Source organism: Henckelia pumila, chromosome 3 (assembly GCF_033568475.1).
Source record: "Henckelia pumila isolate YLH828 chromosome 3, ASM3356847v2, whole genome shotgun sequence".
Classification (NCBI taxonomy): domain Eukaryota; kingdom Viridiplantae; phylum Streptophyta; class Magnoliopsida; order Lamiales; family Gesneriaceae; genus Henckelia; species Henckelia pumila.
This window is the reverse complement of record NC_133122.1, coordinates 147,003,130-147,018,586: the sequence shown is the minus strand read 5'-3', so window position 1 is coordinate 147,018,586 and position 15,457 is coordinate 147,003,130. Positions and strand designations below refer to the sequence as shown.

At 35.8% G+C, this 15,457-nt stretch overlaps 1 protein-coding gene across 1 annotated transcript; it reads left to right on the top strand.

The window, feature by feature from the left end:
- The first annotated feature begins 11,586 nt into the window (after window positions 1-11,586).
- LOC140892663 (uncharacterized) lies at window positions 11,587-15,185 on the top strand. Its single transcript, XM_073301612.1, has 3 exons — window positions 11,587-11,816; window positions 12,591-13,096; window positions 14,038-15,185. The coding sequence occupies exons 1-3, from the start codon at window positions 11,717-11,719 to the stop codon at window positions 14,839-14,841; spliced, it is 1,410 nt and encodes a 469-aa protein (XP_073157713.1). The 5' UTR covers window positions 11,587-11,716; the 3' UTR covers window positions 14,842-15,185.
- Window positions 15,186-15,457: the final 272 nt, after the last annotated feature.

The following is a 15,457-nucleotide window of genomic DNA, read 5'->3' as shown; positions in this document are numbered from 1 at the left end:
GTAGGCAATGGCTCAGAAGATAAAGAATGCATCATAACAAATTTTTCAGAGATGAATGTATGAGATGCACCTGTATCTATCAAAACATAGGCAGGATAACCATAAATAAAGCAGTTACCTGCTATGACATCGTCAGGTGCCGCCTGTGCCTGTTCCTCAGTAAGTGCAAAAACTCGAGCCTGTTGTCTAGGAGGTTGAGTCACAGTCTGGCTTCCTCCTCCTCTGGTCTGTTGCTGAGGTTGCTGAGGCTGAAATGAATGCACTGATTGCCTTTCGGCCTGAGGTATTGGTCGAGAAGAACTTTCACCTATAGCTCTTTGAGGACATACCTTGGCATAGTGACCAGGTTGACGACAAATATTGCAATTACCTGTCACACCCTTGCACTGATCACTTGAATGTTTTCCACCACACTTAAAACAGAATGCTCCTGATTCACCAGTTCTCTGACCTGCCCCAAACTGTCTCTGTCCACTAGAACTTGAAGAACTACTACCTGGCTTCTTAAATTGCTTTCCCTTTGGCCTGAATCTAGAATCCTTTCTGCCACTGCTTCCTCCCTCAAATCTGGGAGATGTTTGCTGAAACTGTGGCGGATTCTGTGGAATGAAAGCTGATACAGGCTGGGGAAATGGCTGTGGAATGAACGGTGTTCCTCTTTGTCGCAAAATACCTGCTTCGGCTCCCTTAGCTTTGTTCAAGGAATCAGCAAAAGTATTTGGTCGTCCACTGTTCACCAAGATAAACACATCTGGATTAAGGCCATTGATAAACTGATCCGCCATTGCTTCATCAGTAGCTGCTATATGTGGTGCAAACTTCAAAAGACTTGAAAATTTGGCCACATATTCCTCGATATTCAAATTACCTTGCCTTAGATTGGCAAATTCAGCACCCTTATCCTTCCTGTAGGAGACTGGAAAGAAACGTTGATAGAACTCAGTTTTAAATACAGTCCAGGTGATAATCGTACCTCGTTGTTCCAATGCCCGTTTGGTAGTAATCCACCAACTTTTGGCAACTTCATGAAGTTGATGTATTACCAGTCGGATACGACGATCATCTGTATAGTCAAGTGATTCAAATAGTTGTTCTATATCTTCAAGCCAATTTTCACAATCAACTGAGTTTTCAGTTCCTTTCAGTTTTGGCGGTTTGAATGACTGAAATCGCTTTAACAAAGTCTCCATTGGAGTAGCAGTAGGATCCAACGGGTCAGTAGATGTACTACCCTATGCATTCTGAGTTTCAACAATTGGCGGTGGTACTTGTACTGGTTCAGCTGGAGGAACCACTAATGGCTGTCTAATGACCGGTGCTTTACGGGGAGGCATATCTGATTGTCAAACAGATTAGTGCATAAACAATATAATATGCAGAAATTTATTCCATCCTTCTCTGATAAGCATTCTCATGCTAAGGATATTCTGGAATACAATTGCATATATATAGCATGCAGTAGCAATAAAAGCACATAATCATGCAATCACATAATTATTGCTATATATAAAGCATGCTAGCAGATAATGCACATAATCAGATATAACATGTACTCTCATGCAATATTAAACAATCAGACAGACTCAAACTACCCCGCTCATCAATTTCTATCTAAATCCAGAAATTTATGCTTTGATACCACCTATTGTGGGGACCCGGGTTGCTAATCTTATCTTAGGGCAATTTATTGTAATTAACAATTAAACAAGTACTTAAAAGAATTAAAGAAATAAGAGCTAAAAAAAAATTTTTGTTTTAAAAGGCAGGGTCTCGCTCGATCGGGGAATATGCTATCAAAAATCTGCTGCCAAAGAATGGATAAACAAGTCATAATCTTTTATACATGCTACAAAATCAAATACATGCTATCTTATAACGTCTTACAAGCTTCTAAACATAATAATCATAAACTAGCATGTATTCAAGCCATAATATACAAAGTTCTTGTATCACTTCTAGCATGGTTCAACAACATAAAGTACAAGTCGTGCTACTTAAGCCCGTGTCCTCACTTGCTATGCCTCAATCTCGAGCTATCCTTGTCTTTTCTGACTAGCTCCTGCCCCACCTATTGCCATGCACACATACAAAACAAAGCAATAGCCGGATAACTCCGGTGAGAATAAAATCCCAGTATAAACAACTTTAAACGCGAGATAATAAACGTGAATGCAATGCAAATGGCAAAAGGAAGGCTATCAAGCTGATATCAATAAAACTTAGTTCTTTGGGATCCCGAGGAATAAAATAACTATCAAACCACCGATACTCCCATTCGAGGCGGCATCAAGTATTTTAGTCCTCTGACTTTGGTACAACTATAGTGAGTCTTCTGGCTCTGAACATAAATCCATATTCTGTGCCATGAGTCAAGATTACTCTAGAAATAAATTTACAGTCCATGCCACTCACTACAGCTCTCCAAACGTCATCTGCACTCTAGGCGATGGCTGCCCTCTGTGCTATTAAGGCTGGAGTTCAAGATGAATGCAACATAAGCTGTATGCATTAAAAGTTATAAAACACATCTTGAACAACTAAGCATATAAGCAAACAAAGCAGTACAAACAAATAATCACATAAGAAATATAAAGAAACAAGTATGTGATTGACATGGGAATACTTGAAATGAAAGCTATTTCAAGCGTTCTATCCCATCTGGATTTGCTGTCATTTATACCTTTCTATGTCACGTTTGAAAGTACTTCAAATCTGCAAGTACATCAATGAAAATTCATATCAAAAGGTTGCTCCACTTCTCAACTCAATCTCAAGTGCAAATGCTAGCAAACCTTGCTTCAAATCCTTCTCGGTTTGACTCGGAGATCTCGAGTTCGGAAACTTCGATAGAAAGCTGATAAATTACATATCGAATAACTAACACGATCAGATGCCATTCAAACCATGCTTCGTTCAATCAACAATATCAAAGTCTTGACATTTTGCAAATCGACGGCATAACGGCTAAAACCGGCAATCCAAACAATATCCAAATCAATCCAACAATCCAGATAACTTATAATCTCTAACATATCATCTAATTGCCATAAAAATCAGTATCAATCAAACATGGTAGTGTTCGAATTATTCTTCCCAAATTCATATAAAATCCGAACGACAGTCTTTTTCCGAACCGTCTGCGAATACACGATCGGTACAGCTGATATACGCATATATGATAAAATCATAATTTTCCATCTTTCACATAAAAATAAAATCTGAGATATGTGAATAAAACATGTACCAAATCGAAGGTCTCGGAGCTGTGATCGCAGATATATATTTATCTGGAATTTCTGATAACCGGAACGCAAGTTATCGAAGCTTGAACGGGACGAAAATGGAGTTCTTGAAGGTTTGGACGATTCCTCTGTTTCTTTTCCTTTCCAAAATCTGATATGCACGTGTATTCAGCTTAATTCAAGTGGAAATTGAGATATATATATCATATTTGCAGTTTAGTCCCTGAACTTTTGACTATTTGCAATTCAGTCCCCGAAAAAGCGATTTAATTCAATTTCAATCCTTTCCAATTTAAGAATATTAGAATTTAATTCTAAACTCTAAATATTTCCAAATTAAATATTCTCGGATTAAAATTAAATAATCCCGGGCCTTACAACAATCGACCTTAAAGTCAATAGTGAAACATTGTTAATACAACCCCATCGAAATAATACTGAAAATATCCTCACAGAAACCTGATACTAGAAACAAAAGACACCCACGGAACTGCTGCAACCTCAGCGACCGCTTACTCCGGGTTTGTCCAACCTAAGCCATGTCCCCGTGAAATGGGTTTCCAAGACAAAACCGATGACGTAAGAGATAACAACGCCTAGTACAAAAGTATGATTATACACATGCTATGAATGCTAATACAAATGAACGGGTACCGAAAACCTATCATGGTAAAAGCTCTTGCTCAATCAAGTGGCGTATGGTATGTAGCACACTGGTCTGTCGCATCAGGAGGCCGTAGCTCACACACCAGAAATAATCTGTGGATATCGGTGTCCTGATATCGTACCAACGAGTCCAACCATCCACTCAAGAACTCGGGAATGAGCAACCCCACTACGAATATATCAAGGTACATGCTCAACATGCTAATGTATGCAACATAATAATTATGACATAATATATGCACATAAAAGTGATAAACCATGACATATAAACATGCAAACATAGAATATGCATACTCACCAGGATATCTCAAATAGTACGTCTATACCTCTACTCAAGCAACCTAGCAATTCGGGTACTCAAGTCCAAGTCTATAAGCAATTAGTCACCATATCACTCTTTGCATAATAAAAGTCTTAACTAGACAAATAGCTACTCCGAGTCTAGAATTATATATGTGTCCATGGTCAGCTCTTTGATGGAGATGAACTCAAACTCTAGGTACAACTCCGCTACAAACCTGGTAGCGCTTCGCTATCGTCCAGATGTAGCGCCCCACTGTATCAAGACGGGTCTTTTCAGCGTGCTTATGTCCTCACTCACACGCACCCTGGAAAACTTCCCAGGGGATCACCCATCCTATAATTGCCCCAAGTCAAGCACGCTTAACTTTGGAGTTCTTGTGTGATGAGCTTCCGAAAAGAAGATGCACCTTCTTAATATGAATAGTACATATGAAATCTTTTAAGCTCTCCTCAACCATGTAGTCCCATACCTACACAGTCTCAGAATCCCTCTCATTCCGGCACGGGATCGGTTCATTCATGTCTTCCTCCGCCTAGAAGCCTACCAGGAGCCTCTCATTGTCCGTGCAACCTCTTGGCACCGGCGATCACTCTCTGCCTCTTCAGCCCCGGGCGTCACACCAGATCTCGAATCGATGCCTAGAAACCCTCAAAATTAGGGTAGAACCGAGAGATAAGAGTGGGAAATTGGCAATTTCAAATGAGAGTTTAGGACCATATTTATAGGCAAAGTTCGGACCTTTCGATACCTGGTTCGGAGATTTCGATCGGAGTTCGGAATGTCCAATCGTGACTTCGAAACTTCCAAACTCTACATACCGAACGCGTGTCCTATGAGTGGACAACTCATTATGCTTGAAACGTTCGGAGCTTCCGAACTACCTCGAGTTAAATCACCAATCAGAAAGGATGTGATCTTCTGATCTGCAGTTCGGAAGGTGCATCCGAACTACATCATTTTCATACAAACCAGTTCAGAGCTTCCGAACTCACCCTATGCATCCAAATTGGATTGCCCCTTCCGAACACTTCGGATCCACCGATCCCAGTATGGTTCAAGTTTGGATCTTCCAAACTACTCGGGGCTCTGGGGTATTCCTGACCATTTCTGGACGTTCTGAATCCGATTTTCAGCACTTTAAACCCAAACGAGGATCACTTAATCATGTTTTGATCAATTAAATATGTTTAGACAATTGATTAACTTAATTAAGAATCGGGCTACTACATAAGTTGTCATGACCTTTTTTTAATATAATATAAGTTTTTAAACTGCTTGAATAAACATATTTGAAATAAATTAAAGATTTGATGTGTTTAACATGATAATATCTCTTTATTGTGTTTTTATGAATGTTATTTCAACTAGTTCAGAATTTTATAAATGTCAAACCAATATTTTTTTTAAAATACTATTTTATATTTTTAAATTAGAAAAATTGATATTTTTTGAAAATTATTTTGTAAAAATATTAATATTTAATGAGTAGAGGATATGGTGGATATTTATGATAATAGACAAAATTATTGTGGAGATTGGAGAAGTAAAATATTAATCATAAAAATTCCTATGAGACTGTCTCGCATGTCATTTTTGTGAGATATATATCTTATTTGACCCGAATAATGAAAAACTATTAGTTTTTATGCCAAAAATTTTACTTTTGATTGTAAATATAATTTGAATCGACACATCTCATGAATAAAAATTCATAAGATCGTATCATGTATTCATGTGATCAGACTTACTCAACGTTAAAATAAGATTTTTTTAAAAAAGTAGGGTCACCTTTGGTTTTTTAAAAAAAGTTTATAATTGGTCAAAATAAGCTAAATCAAACACACTCAAACATAAAATATTCTAAATATAAAATACAATCAATATTTTTATATCATAAAAACTCTTGTGAGATGGTCTCACGGGTACATTTTGTGAGATGTATATCTTCATTGGGTTACCTATTAAAATATTATTTTTAATGTCAAATTATTACTTTATATTGTAAATATGAGTCAGGTTGATCCACTTACGCATAAAAATAAGTGAGATCATTTTACAAGAAACCCTATCTTTTTATATTATGCAGTGTTACAGATAGTTACCATATGGAGCAACATAATGCAATAATACATTGCACCATAGAAATATACACTATATATACTCAAATCTGCTAATATTGTCCCATAGATTTTATGGTCACCGTATCTATATTTTTAAAAACCTTTCTAAGTTTTCTTAGAAGTCTATTATTCCTACTCGAATAGATTCGGGAATGAGGGAAATGATGATGTGCAAATTTCTTTGTTTTTTTTATTAAAAAAAATGCTTCATTTCTTTTTTTTTTTTTTTTTTTTTTTTACAGTAAAACTTGTAATATTATTAAGAAGAGTTTAAGTCTTCTAATACAAGATCTACTAACCAAGTCGGTAACGTCCCTGACTCCTAAACAAAAGAGGAGGGGGATGAAATAGTAAAAGAAACTAGCCTATGCGCTATGATATTAGCGGATCGACGAAAATGATTTATCTTAATAATATGACGAGAAGTCATTAGATCATTCACATCTTTAGCAAGCGCGCCCATATAGTTATAATCCTCTGCTGGTTTAGTGGCTGTTTGCACCGCCAATAGAAAATCCGAATAGATATCATGAATTCCCAAACATTTTTCTTGCACCAAACACAGACCTTCCATAATCCAAGTGAGATGTGATGTGCAGTTTTTTTTTCCATAGTTTTTTTAATCATAAAGTTTATGTTTTTCAAAATAAAATTTTTAGAATCAATTGTTTACTACTAGGTCAAAAGTTATAGATGTTATCAAAGACGTAACCAGGGGCGGACCCATGTAGGGTCCAGGGGGCATGCCCCCCCCCCCCCCCCCCCCCCCCCCCCCGCCCCCCGTCCCTCAAATTTTTAAATAAATTATTAGTATATACTTATATTATTTTTTTAATAAAATAGAATATGGTACATGTCAATTTTAAGTAAAATTTATGTATTATATTCTAAAGAAAATATTTTTAGCAACTCATCAAATAATTGTATAATGAGTTATTATGAATTGATGATAATGTTTTAACTTTTTTGGTCGTTTTTTTTAGTTTATATAAAATGCACATTCATGATTTTTTTATGAATTGTATCCAATAACGGAGGCAGATTTTTATTTCTTTTAAGCTCTCTATTGTTTATGTGTTGAGATTTTGTCTTTTTATTTTTAAAATTGTTCATATATTGACAAAGTGGACTAAATTTAATGTATAAAAAGTAAGGAAAAAAAGTAGGTCACCCAAGCGACCACGCGGGCGGAACAACACATAGCTCTGTCCTTAATTGTGCACCCCCCCCTCCCCCGACCAAAATTTCTGGGTACGCCCCTGGACGTAACTTTATTTTCTTATATTTGTGACGACACACATGAGTAGGGTATTTAAGCTCATGAGTCTAGGGATGGACGTGTCTTACTACTGGTGTTGTCTCTTATCCCTTTGAGATCAGTCTCATGTTCTTACCGTCAGTCTTATCCCCAGCATAAATAATATTACCCGTTAAGATCTGATGTCCTTCTTTTATAGCCTTATATCCAGGTACGGACCAATAATTTTCTCTTGGAGGGATAATTTTTACATGAAAAATTTATGAATAAAAATTGTAGAGTACATCTTATGTGTATTTTAATATTTATTGTCTTATTTTTTTAAAAAAATATTTATTATCCACATATGTATATGTTTTAACTTATTTGTGTTTTATTTAAAAAATTGAATATCAGTCATGCTAGTAATGATACAAAATTTTAATATATCAAAGTCCTAAATTTGGTACTATAAATATTATCTAAATCTAGCAGTGAATGTATTTCAGCGATTAAATTATATTTTATCAAAAATTTAATGAAAATTTGATTGGTTAATGAATTAATTATTTTTTATGTTTAAAATAACTTGAATGATTAATTAATTAATTAATATTATTTTTTATAAAGCATAACATTTTGAATTAGATTTACAATATATTATAATGTTATTTTCTACTCAATATCTTAGAATTGTCAATATTGAATGTTCCACAAAATGAATGATATATGTAAAAAATTTAAAAGCCCCATGTGTATATCAATAATTTAAAAAGCCCAACTAAATAAATACAGAAATATATAAATATATATATATATACACACACACAATATATGGGCTGGGCTAGATTGAGCTGAAGCCCAACCTAGCCCCTATATAGGTCTTATCTATTTAAAGCCCACAACGTCAGTAGTTCGACATACTAGAACTTCTCAAGAGGTCAACCAATCCTAATACTACTCTTCACGCACCAGAAGTTCACACATCCTAATACTAATCTAGAAGTACTTAACTTCTCGAGAGATCACCATCATAATACTACTCTCACTCATACACGTTTAACCCACAAAAAATTTGTGGAGTCTCATGTGTACAAACCTCCAGTCCTTTGCAAGAATAGGTTAGTACAAAGTTTATAAAAATTAATCTCATACATTTTTTTAAAAAAACTGTTTTTATACAAGTTTATTCATGAAATCCATCCGCAAAGAATCTCTTTGCAAGAATAGACCTGCACACATAATTCAACACACGATTGTACCACGTGTTTTATCGATAACATTTCGATTGAATGTTCAAAAAGTAATTTTTCATTGTTCAAATGGAGTAAACCACCGATGCAGTATCTCAAATGCAATGTAGACGCGACAATTTTTAATGCCCCTCTTTGTATGGGATTTGGGTGCTTACTTCGGGATGGTAATGGACTTACAATCGCAGTTACTCATGGATGCTTTCCAGGTGCTTTTGATCCAATGAAAGCCAAAATTTTGAGCATTCGTGAAGCTCTTAGTTGACTCAAATATCTTTATTTTTCGAATATCATATTAGAATCAAGTGTGATTGAATCTTTGAAGACTAAGACCCCGGATTCTTCCAGTGCGGGGTTAATCGTGGAAGAATATAGATTCCTAACTTTTGAATTGCACTCTTGTTATTTTGTTTTTGCTCGTAGATCAGTGAACCAAGTTGCTCATAAGCTAGCACGAGCAGCTGGTTCTTTGTCTGGTCGGGAAGGTTGAGTTACTCATTCGCCTTCCTTTATTTCTGTTGTGGTTGTTTGTTGAGAACTAAGTTTTGGTTTTTATACAAACTAAACTGATATCTCGAAAGGAGCCAAACTGAGAATTAAGTTTTGGTGTTTATACGAACTAAACTAATATCTCGAAAGGAGCCAAACTGAAGAGCTAAACTGCTTCAAACCAACTATAAAGAAAAAGCACCAAACCGAGTCTTCAAGGAAAATAGCTAGTTTATTAAGAAAAGCGCTAAACTGCTTTTACCAAGAAAAGCGCGACTTTAAGATAGCTAAACTGATTCCTTCGAAGAAAAGATCCAAACTGAACCTTCGCATTAGATACCTAACTAATGTCATGAAGAAAAGTAATAAACTAAGCTACCAAACTGATATTGCAAAGACAAGTACCAAAGAATTAGACCGATCGATTGGAACACCACACATACTGCATGAGTCTACCATCGCGACTTGGATTGGATAAAGTTTTCCGTACTCTGACATCCCAGGATCATAACGTCGCGATCCCAGAAGATGTTGAGCACAGAGAATGTCGGTGAAAATGACGAAGCAACGAGAATAATTCAAATCCTATAAGAAACATTTCAAAATTATGACCGTTGGATTCCGAAGCCTATAAATAGGCATCTTGATCATTCGAGAAACAACTTTTGCTCCCGCGAATAATTTGAAAATTCAAGCCTTCAAGTCTGTTAAGCAATATGATCAAGAAACTCGAAGCACAACAATTAAACAGTTATTGGATCATTTTTGTGCAAGTTCAAATCGAGTTTGTAACACTTGTATCTTATCAGTCTAGGACTGAAACTGAGTTGTAAACTAGGAGTTTTAAAATAGGCTGTTATGTGTAAGTCCTGTCCTTGGATTGGGGTATTGCAATTGCGTTATAAAATTCAAAGTCTTCTAGTGTTATCCTTTCTTCGAACATCCATAAACATCTTAATGTGTCTTTTATCAATCTATCTACAAACTATCAGTCTTGCATACACATTTAGACTAAGGCTACGTTTGGTACCGTTATTAATAATCTATGTATAAAATTATCCTGTCTAATCACACGTTCTTCTCGTCATATTATTTATCCATCTATTAATTATAATTTTACATCAATCAAATCATTAATTATTTATCTTACATCAATCAAATCATTGAATTGAAATTACTATATTATCCCTTATAAATAATATTATTTATATTTTTTTATTATTATTAAAAAGATAATATGATAATTTACCATTTTTATATAAAATTTAATCAATCAAATCAAATAAACTATAATATATCAATCAAATCAAATCAAATATCTACTATCCTTTCTTATTAATTTTTTTTACATTACATTACTTATCTATATATTATTTATCTCATCACCCGTACCAAACTGAGCCTAAGTGTTTAGAATCTGTCTCTTGACATATTTCCATACATTTATTATTTGTTAACTTGCATTCAATGTTCTAAAAAACGTTAGACGGTAGGCGGGCGGCAACTCACCGCCTAGCACCTAGCCGCCTAGGCGGGGCCTAGGCGATTTTTTTTAAAACCTAAAAAATAAATATCTTGGGATATTTATGAGTTTTACTATAATATATTTTTATGTCATATGTTTTTTTAGTTTTTGTATGAAATTCTTGTAAAATTTTAATAATATAGTCTCTCACGTGAAAGGGGCGGCGAGAGTTGGGCGGCTAACAACAAGAAGCTTGAAGATTGAAGACTGTGGCGTTCTCGGCCCTCTCTTTTCTCGTTTCTCTGCTTTTCTTCCACCTTTTTTTGTTTTTATTTCTATCTCTCTCGTTCTGGGCCCTTTATTTTCTCTTAAGTTTTTTTTTCATAATAACTTGACCGCCTAGGCGGCGCCTCAGCTGCTTAGGCGGGCAGTTAAGCGGGCGATGTCCAGCCACTAAAGGGGGCGGTGAGCGGCGCGAGGATTTTTAGAACACTGCTTTCATTAGGCATCAAGATAAGTTTGGAATTCAATCATCAAATCAGCTCATTCTAAATTTTTTTTTCAAAATGTATTCACCCCACCCCCTCTACACTCTAAAATTGTTTGTGATCCTAACATTGTTTCTCATCTTTAATTAATTATATTCTTCTGTTGCTTCAAAAAATATATAGATATACACATGTTAAGTTTTTTTTTTTTTTTTTTTTTTAAAAACATTTGACCAAATGACCTTGTGTCTTTTGTTAATAATTTAATATCTTGTCATATTTTGAAAAACTTATTCAGACACACTATCAGTATGGGTATGGGTCGTACCTCCACACTTAGCGATGATGTGCGTGCGAATGAAGGTAAAAAGAATGGAGCTTCAAAACCCTAATCCCGAAAATCTCCCCTCTTTGTTGTGATTTATTCACGTGTTCATCGTTTCTGAAGAACAATGGACGCCAGAAATCGCGGCAACAATCAACAAGATACGCCTCACATTCCTCATCCCATCTCCCCCGGTTACTATATTTCAACAGAACAAGCTCATGGAGGTCCATACACTCTCCCACTTTGCTTTGATCTTCGATTGAGCTATTGGGTGTTAATTTTCTCGATTTTTTTATGTACCCATTTAGGATACATGTATTCTAGAGGATGGTTAGCTATGCTACAGTGGGAGCTACTCTGGATGTGGTTTTCTAAAGATGCTCCCACTAGCGCGTATGACTTGAAAAACAAAATAAAAATAAAAATGAACTCCAGATATTGTGTTTTCATGCAAGATGTTTGCTCTTGATAGTTTTCAAAAGATGTTAATCTGACTGGAAAATAAAAAAAAATTAAATATGGACCCCACATATTTTGTTTTTATGCAAAGGATGTTTACTCTAGATGTAGTTTTCAAAAGTCTTTTTTATGCGAAAGATGTTTACTCTAGATGTAGTTTTCAAAAGTCTTTACGTGAAGATCTGGTTTGGAAATGAAAAAATGTGGACCCCACGTATGATGAACATCTTGCATGAACTACACCGGGTGTAGCACTCCCGTTGTAGCATGGACAAAGTCAGGATGGTTGAGTCGTTTTAAATTTGATGTTTCATATGTGGGGAATTGATTACCTTGTCTTTTCAATTGTTAACTTTACAGTGAAAATGTGCTGTATTGGAAGTGTTGGTTTTATTCTGGAATGTTGCATTAACTTTTTGTATTTGATTAGTTTGTCATGTAGTTCTCGTACATTGATAATAACTGATACTAATACATGAGATGAGTCATGAAATTCTATCTCTGATGGGTTAGTTTTGACTATTTTGATGTTGTTTCAGGTGGGCATAAGGACCCAGAATTCAGGTGGCTTCAGCACGGATACATCCGAAATGACTATCCCCGTGATCTCCGTCACCCTCATTCTCATCCTCAAGACTTGCACGAGGCGATTCGATGGGAAATTGAGAAGGAAAGGATTAGGGAGGACATAATCATGCAAGAGATCATGAGAAGACGTGTTCTAGAAGCAGAGGTGAGGAGGGAGTTGATGATGGAGAGGGAAGTGGCTCTACGGAGAGGCAGAGATGGGATTCCATATGGTTCATTGCCAGTAATGAGGTTGGAATCTCCGATGAGGTCTTCGAATTTGGGAACAAGAGCAGAAGCATGGTCTGCAGAGGAAAAACTTGGTATGACACTTGAGGATAAGGAAAAGCATAGAGGGAGGCATGAGAATGGAGGATTGGATGCTTCGCCCTATCAGAGAAGTTCTGCTGACCTGAGGATCTCAGAGGTTAAGCCTGCATTAGAAGTTACAAAAGAAAAAGAAAGAATTTTTTTGCTCGTTAGTATATCCCTCGATCTGTCTTTTGCGTGTGAGTGTCTAAAAACTAAATTTTGTGATGATTCTAATAATGTGTTACCCCGGTCGGTTTTAAGTACATAAAGGGTCATTGTAGGTATTTCGCTATGTGGTTATACTCTTGGCTATTTGGTACCTGTAAGTAGATACATGCCAAATAGTATTTGTAAGTTTTGCGATGACTTATGGGCACATCATTTTTTTAAAATATGCCAAAATGTGTGGCAAATTTGAAAGAGGATACAATGTTTACTGTTATTTCAACAGGCTCCTTTCCTCATATCATGCATGTAAATGAATGGTGTGATTGAAGTAGTGATCGACTCTATTTTACCTACTAAATTTTATTGATGTCAGAGCTCTTTCAATTAGTCTAGTGTATGAAAGATAAACATGGCATATTTATCATTTTTGACAGTTACTATATGAATGTGACACTTATGATGCCATCTGAGTGAAAACAATCACAAGTTCACTATGGTTCTCTAAAATTGAGTTTCCTAAGAAACGAACCATGGTCCATGAACCATCATTGAAGTTGCCTAAAATGAGATGTGGGAGAAGGAATTTACAGGATGGAGTCTTTAATCGAAACAGAGGGACACAGGAAGTATTATTCGTAGGAGCACTTTTACAGTTTTACCTAACATTCCACTCCCTGTATTCTATTGATAAATTGCTCGTTAAAACTATGGGCTTTTCTTTTTTTGGGTTTTTTTCCTGCAACGTTTATATTTGTCTCTTTCTCAACTGTATGTTACTTTTTTAGGTTTTTTGTTCGAGTTTTTGTTCATCTCCCCTCTCTGAATTGGTGATAAACAACATAGTGAATGGTCCCCTTCATTTAATTTCTTATTCTACCCCACATTTCATCTTCCCTACTGTGACTATAATAACATTTATGGATTGTTTAAATCTTGTAGACGAGGCCAGATGAAAATGTATCTGGATCAAAAAGGAAGGCCGTAGCACCACCCGAAGAGCTTCCTGCTGATATTATTGCGAACAAGAAATCTAAAGAGTGGAGTTGTGCCCTTTGCCAAGTTAGTGCCACCAGCGAAAAGGCTCTAGAAGGACATGTGCTTGGAAAGAAACACAAGTTGAAAGAGACTGCATTGATAGCTCAGAGAGGTGCGAAAAACTTTATCATTGGACTTTTAACCTGTAAAGCTTCGAAGTCAAATCGTGTTGCTGGGACCATTGATCCAGGGGAAGAGGAAGCGGTAGAACATGAAGCTCAATCTTTGTTATCTGAGAAGGCAGGGGAGGCAACATTGAAGAAGTATGATTTGCTATTGTTAGAAAACCCAAAATCAGAACATTGGAAGAAAACTCCATCAGAAGCAATTCGAAATTTACAAAAGAATGAGGATCCAAAGAAGAAGCCTTGTAAGTTTTGGTGCGACATGTGTCAGGTAGGGACTTTGTCTAGCAAAATCATGGACACTCATATAAAGGGGAAGAAACATCTCAACATATTGAGAAATCGTGAGCAAAATGGTGGAACTGGCTCAGTCAACCAAAAGAAGAGTGCTGCTTCCATGGAAGAGGCTTCTGAAAATGGAGAAAACATAGATTCGGAAAAGTTCAACCAGGCATTGGATCAAGCAAGTTCGGAGGATCACAAGCTGTTAGATGCATTCCATCATGGAGAACAAGAAGGAGAAGCCCTGAATTCTGACAATATTAACAAGGCTTTGGATGAAAAGAGGTCCGAGGGTCACTAATTCTTGGATGCAGTCGAGACTCGAGAGCAGGAAGATCATGAGAAAGTAGGCACGATCAAAGAAGACGGAGATGTAAATTTTGCCAAGCCAGAAAAGGGGACTCAACAAATGATGAAGATGAGCCCAGTGTGAGTTCAATTGCTAAGCCACAAGTCTAAGAACATGAATGTTAATGTATTTGGAACATTTATTGTGACTTCCCTGTTGCTTTCACATCTTATTTTGATTCTCTAAACATGGTTAATGGGTTTATGCCTTTTAACATGTTTGGTGAAAGTGAAAGTCTAAAATATTTCTTTAACCTACTAGATATTTTAAAAAAAATTACAAAATTAAAGTCTCAAATCTTATTTTATGGCATTCAAATTATTATTATTATTATTGTTGTTGTTAATATTATTGTTATTATTATTATAAAATAATAAACGGAACTATTCGAAATTATGTTTTAGAAACTAGTCGTCGAGCTTAGTTATGATTAAATTTCAAATGAAATAATGTGATTAGTTATTTTATAATTTTGGTCAAAACAATATCCATTAATATCCCATGTTCATCTTATCAAAATTTGTAAGGACTCGAAAAACTATTTTGCAACACAAGAAACTCACCATCA

Excerpts from the sequence above, each read along its gene's own strand:
- LOC140892663 (XM_073301612.1), top strand. The coding sequence starts at position 11,717 with ATGGACGCCAGAAATCGCGGCAACAATCAACAAGATACGCCTCACATT. Across the intron at positions 11,817-12,590 it reads AACAGAACAAGCTCATGGAG|GTGGGCATAAGGACCCAGAA; the intron begins GTCCATACACTC and ends ATGTTGTTTCAG. Across the intron at positions 13,097-14,037 it reads AAGAAAGAATTTTTTTGCTC|ACGAGGCCAGATGAAAATGT; the intron begins GTTAGTATATCC and ends TAAATCTTGTAG.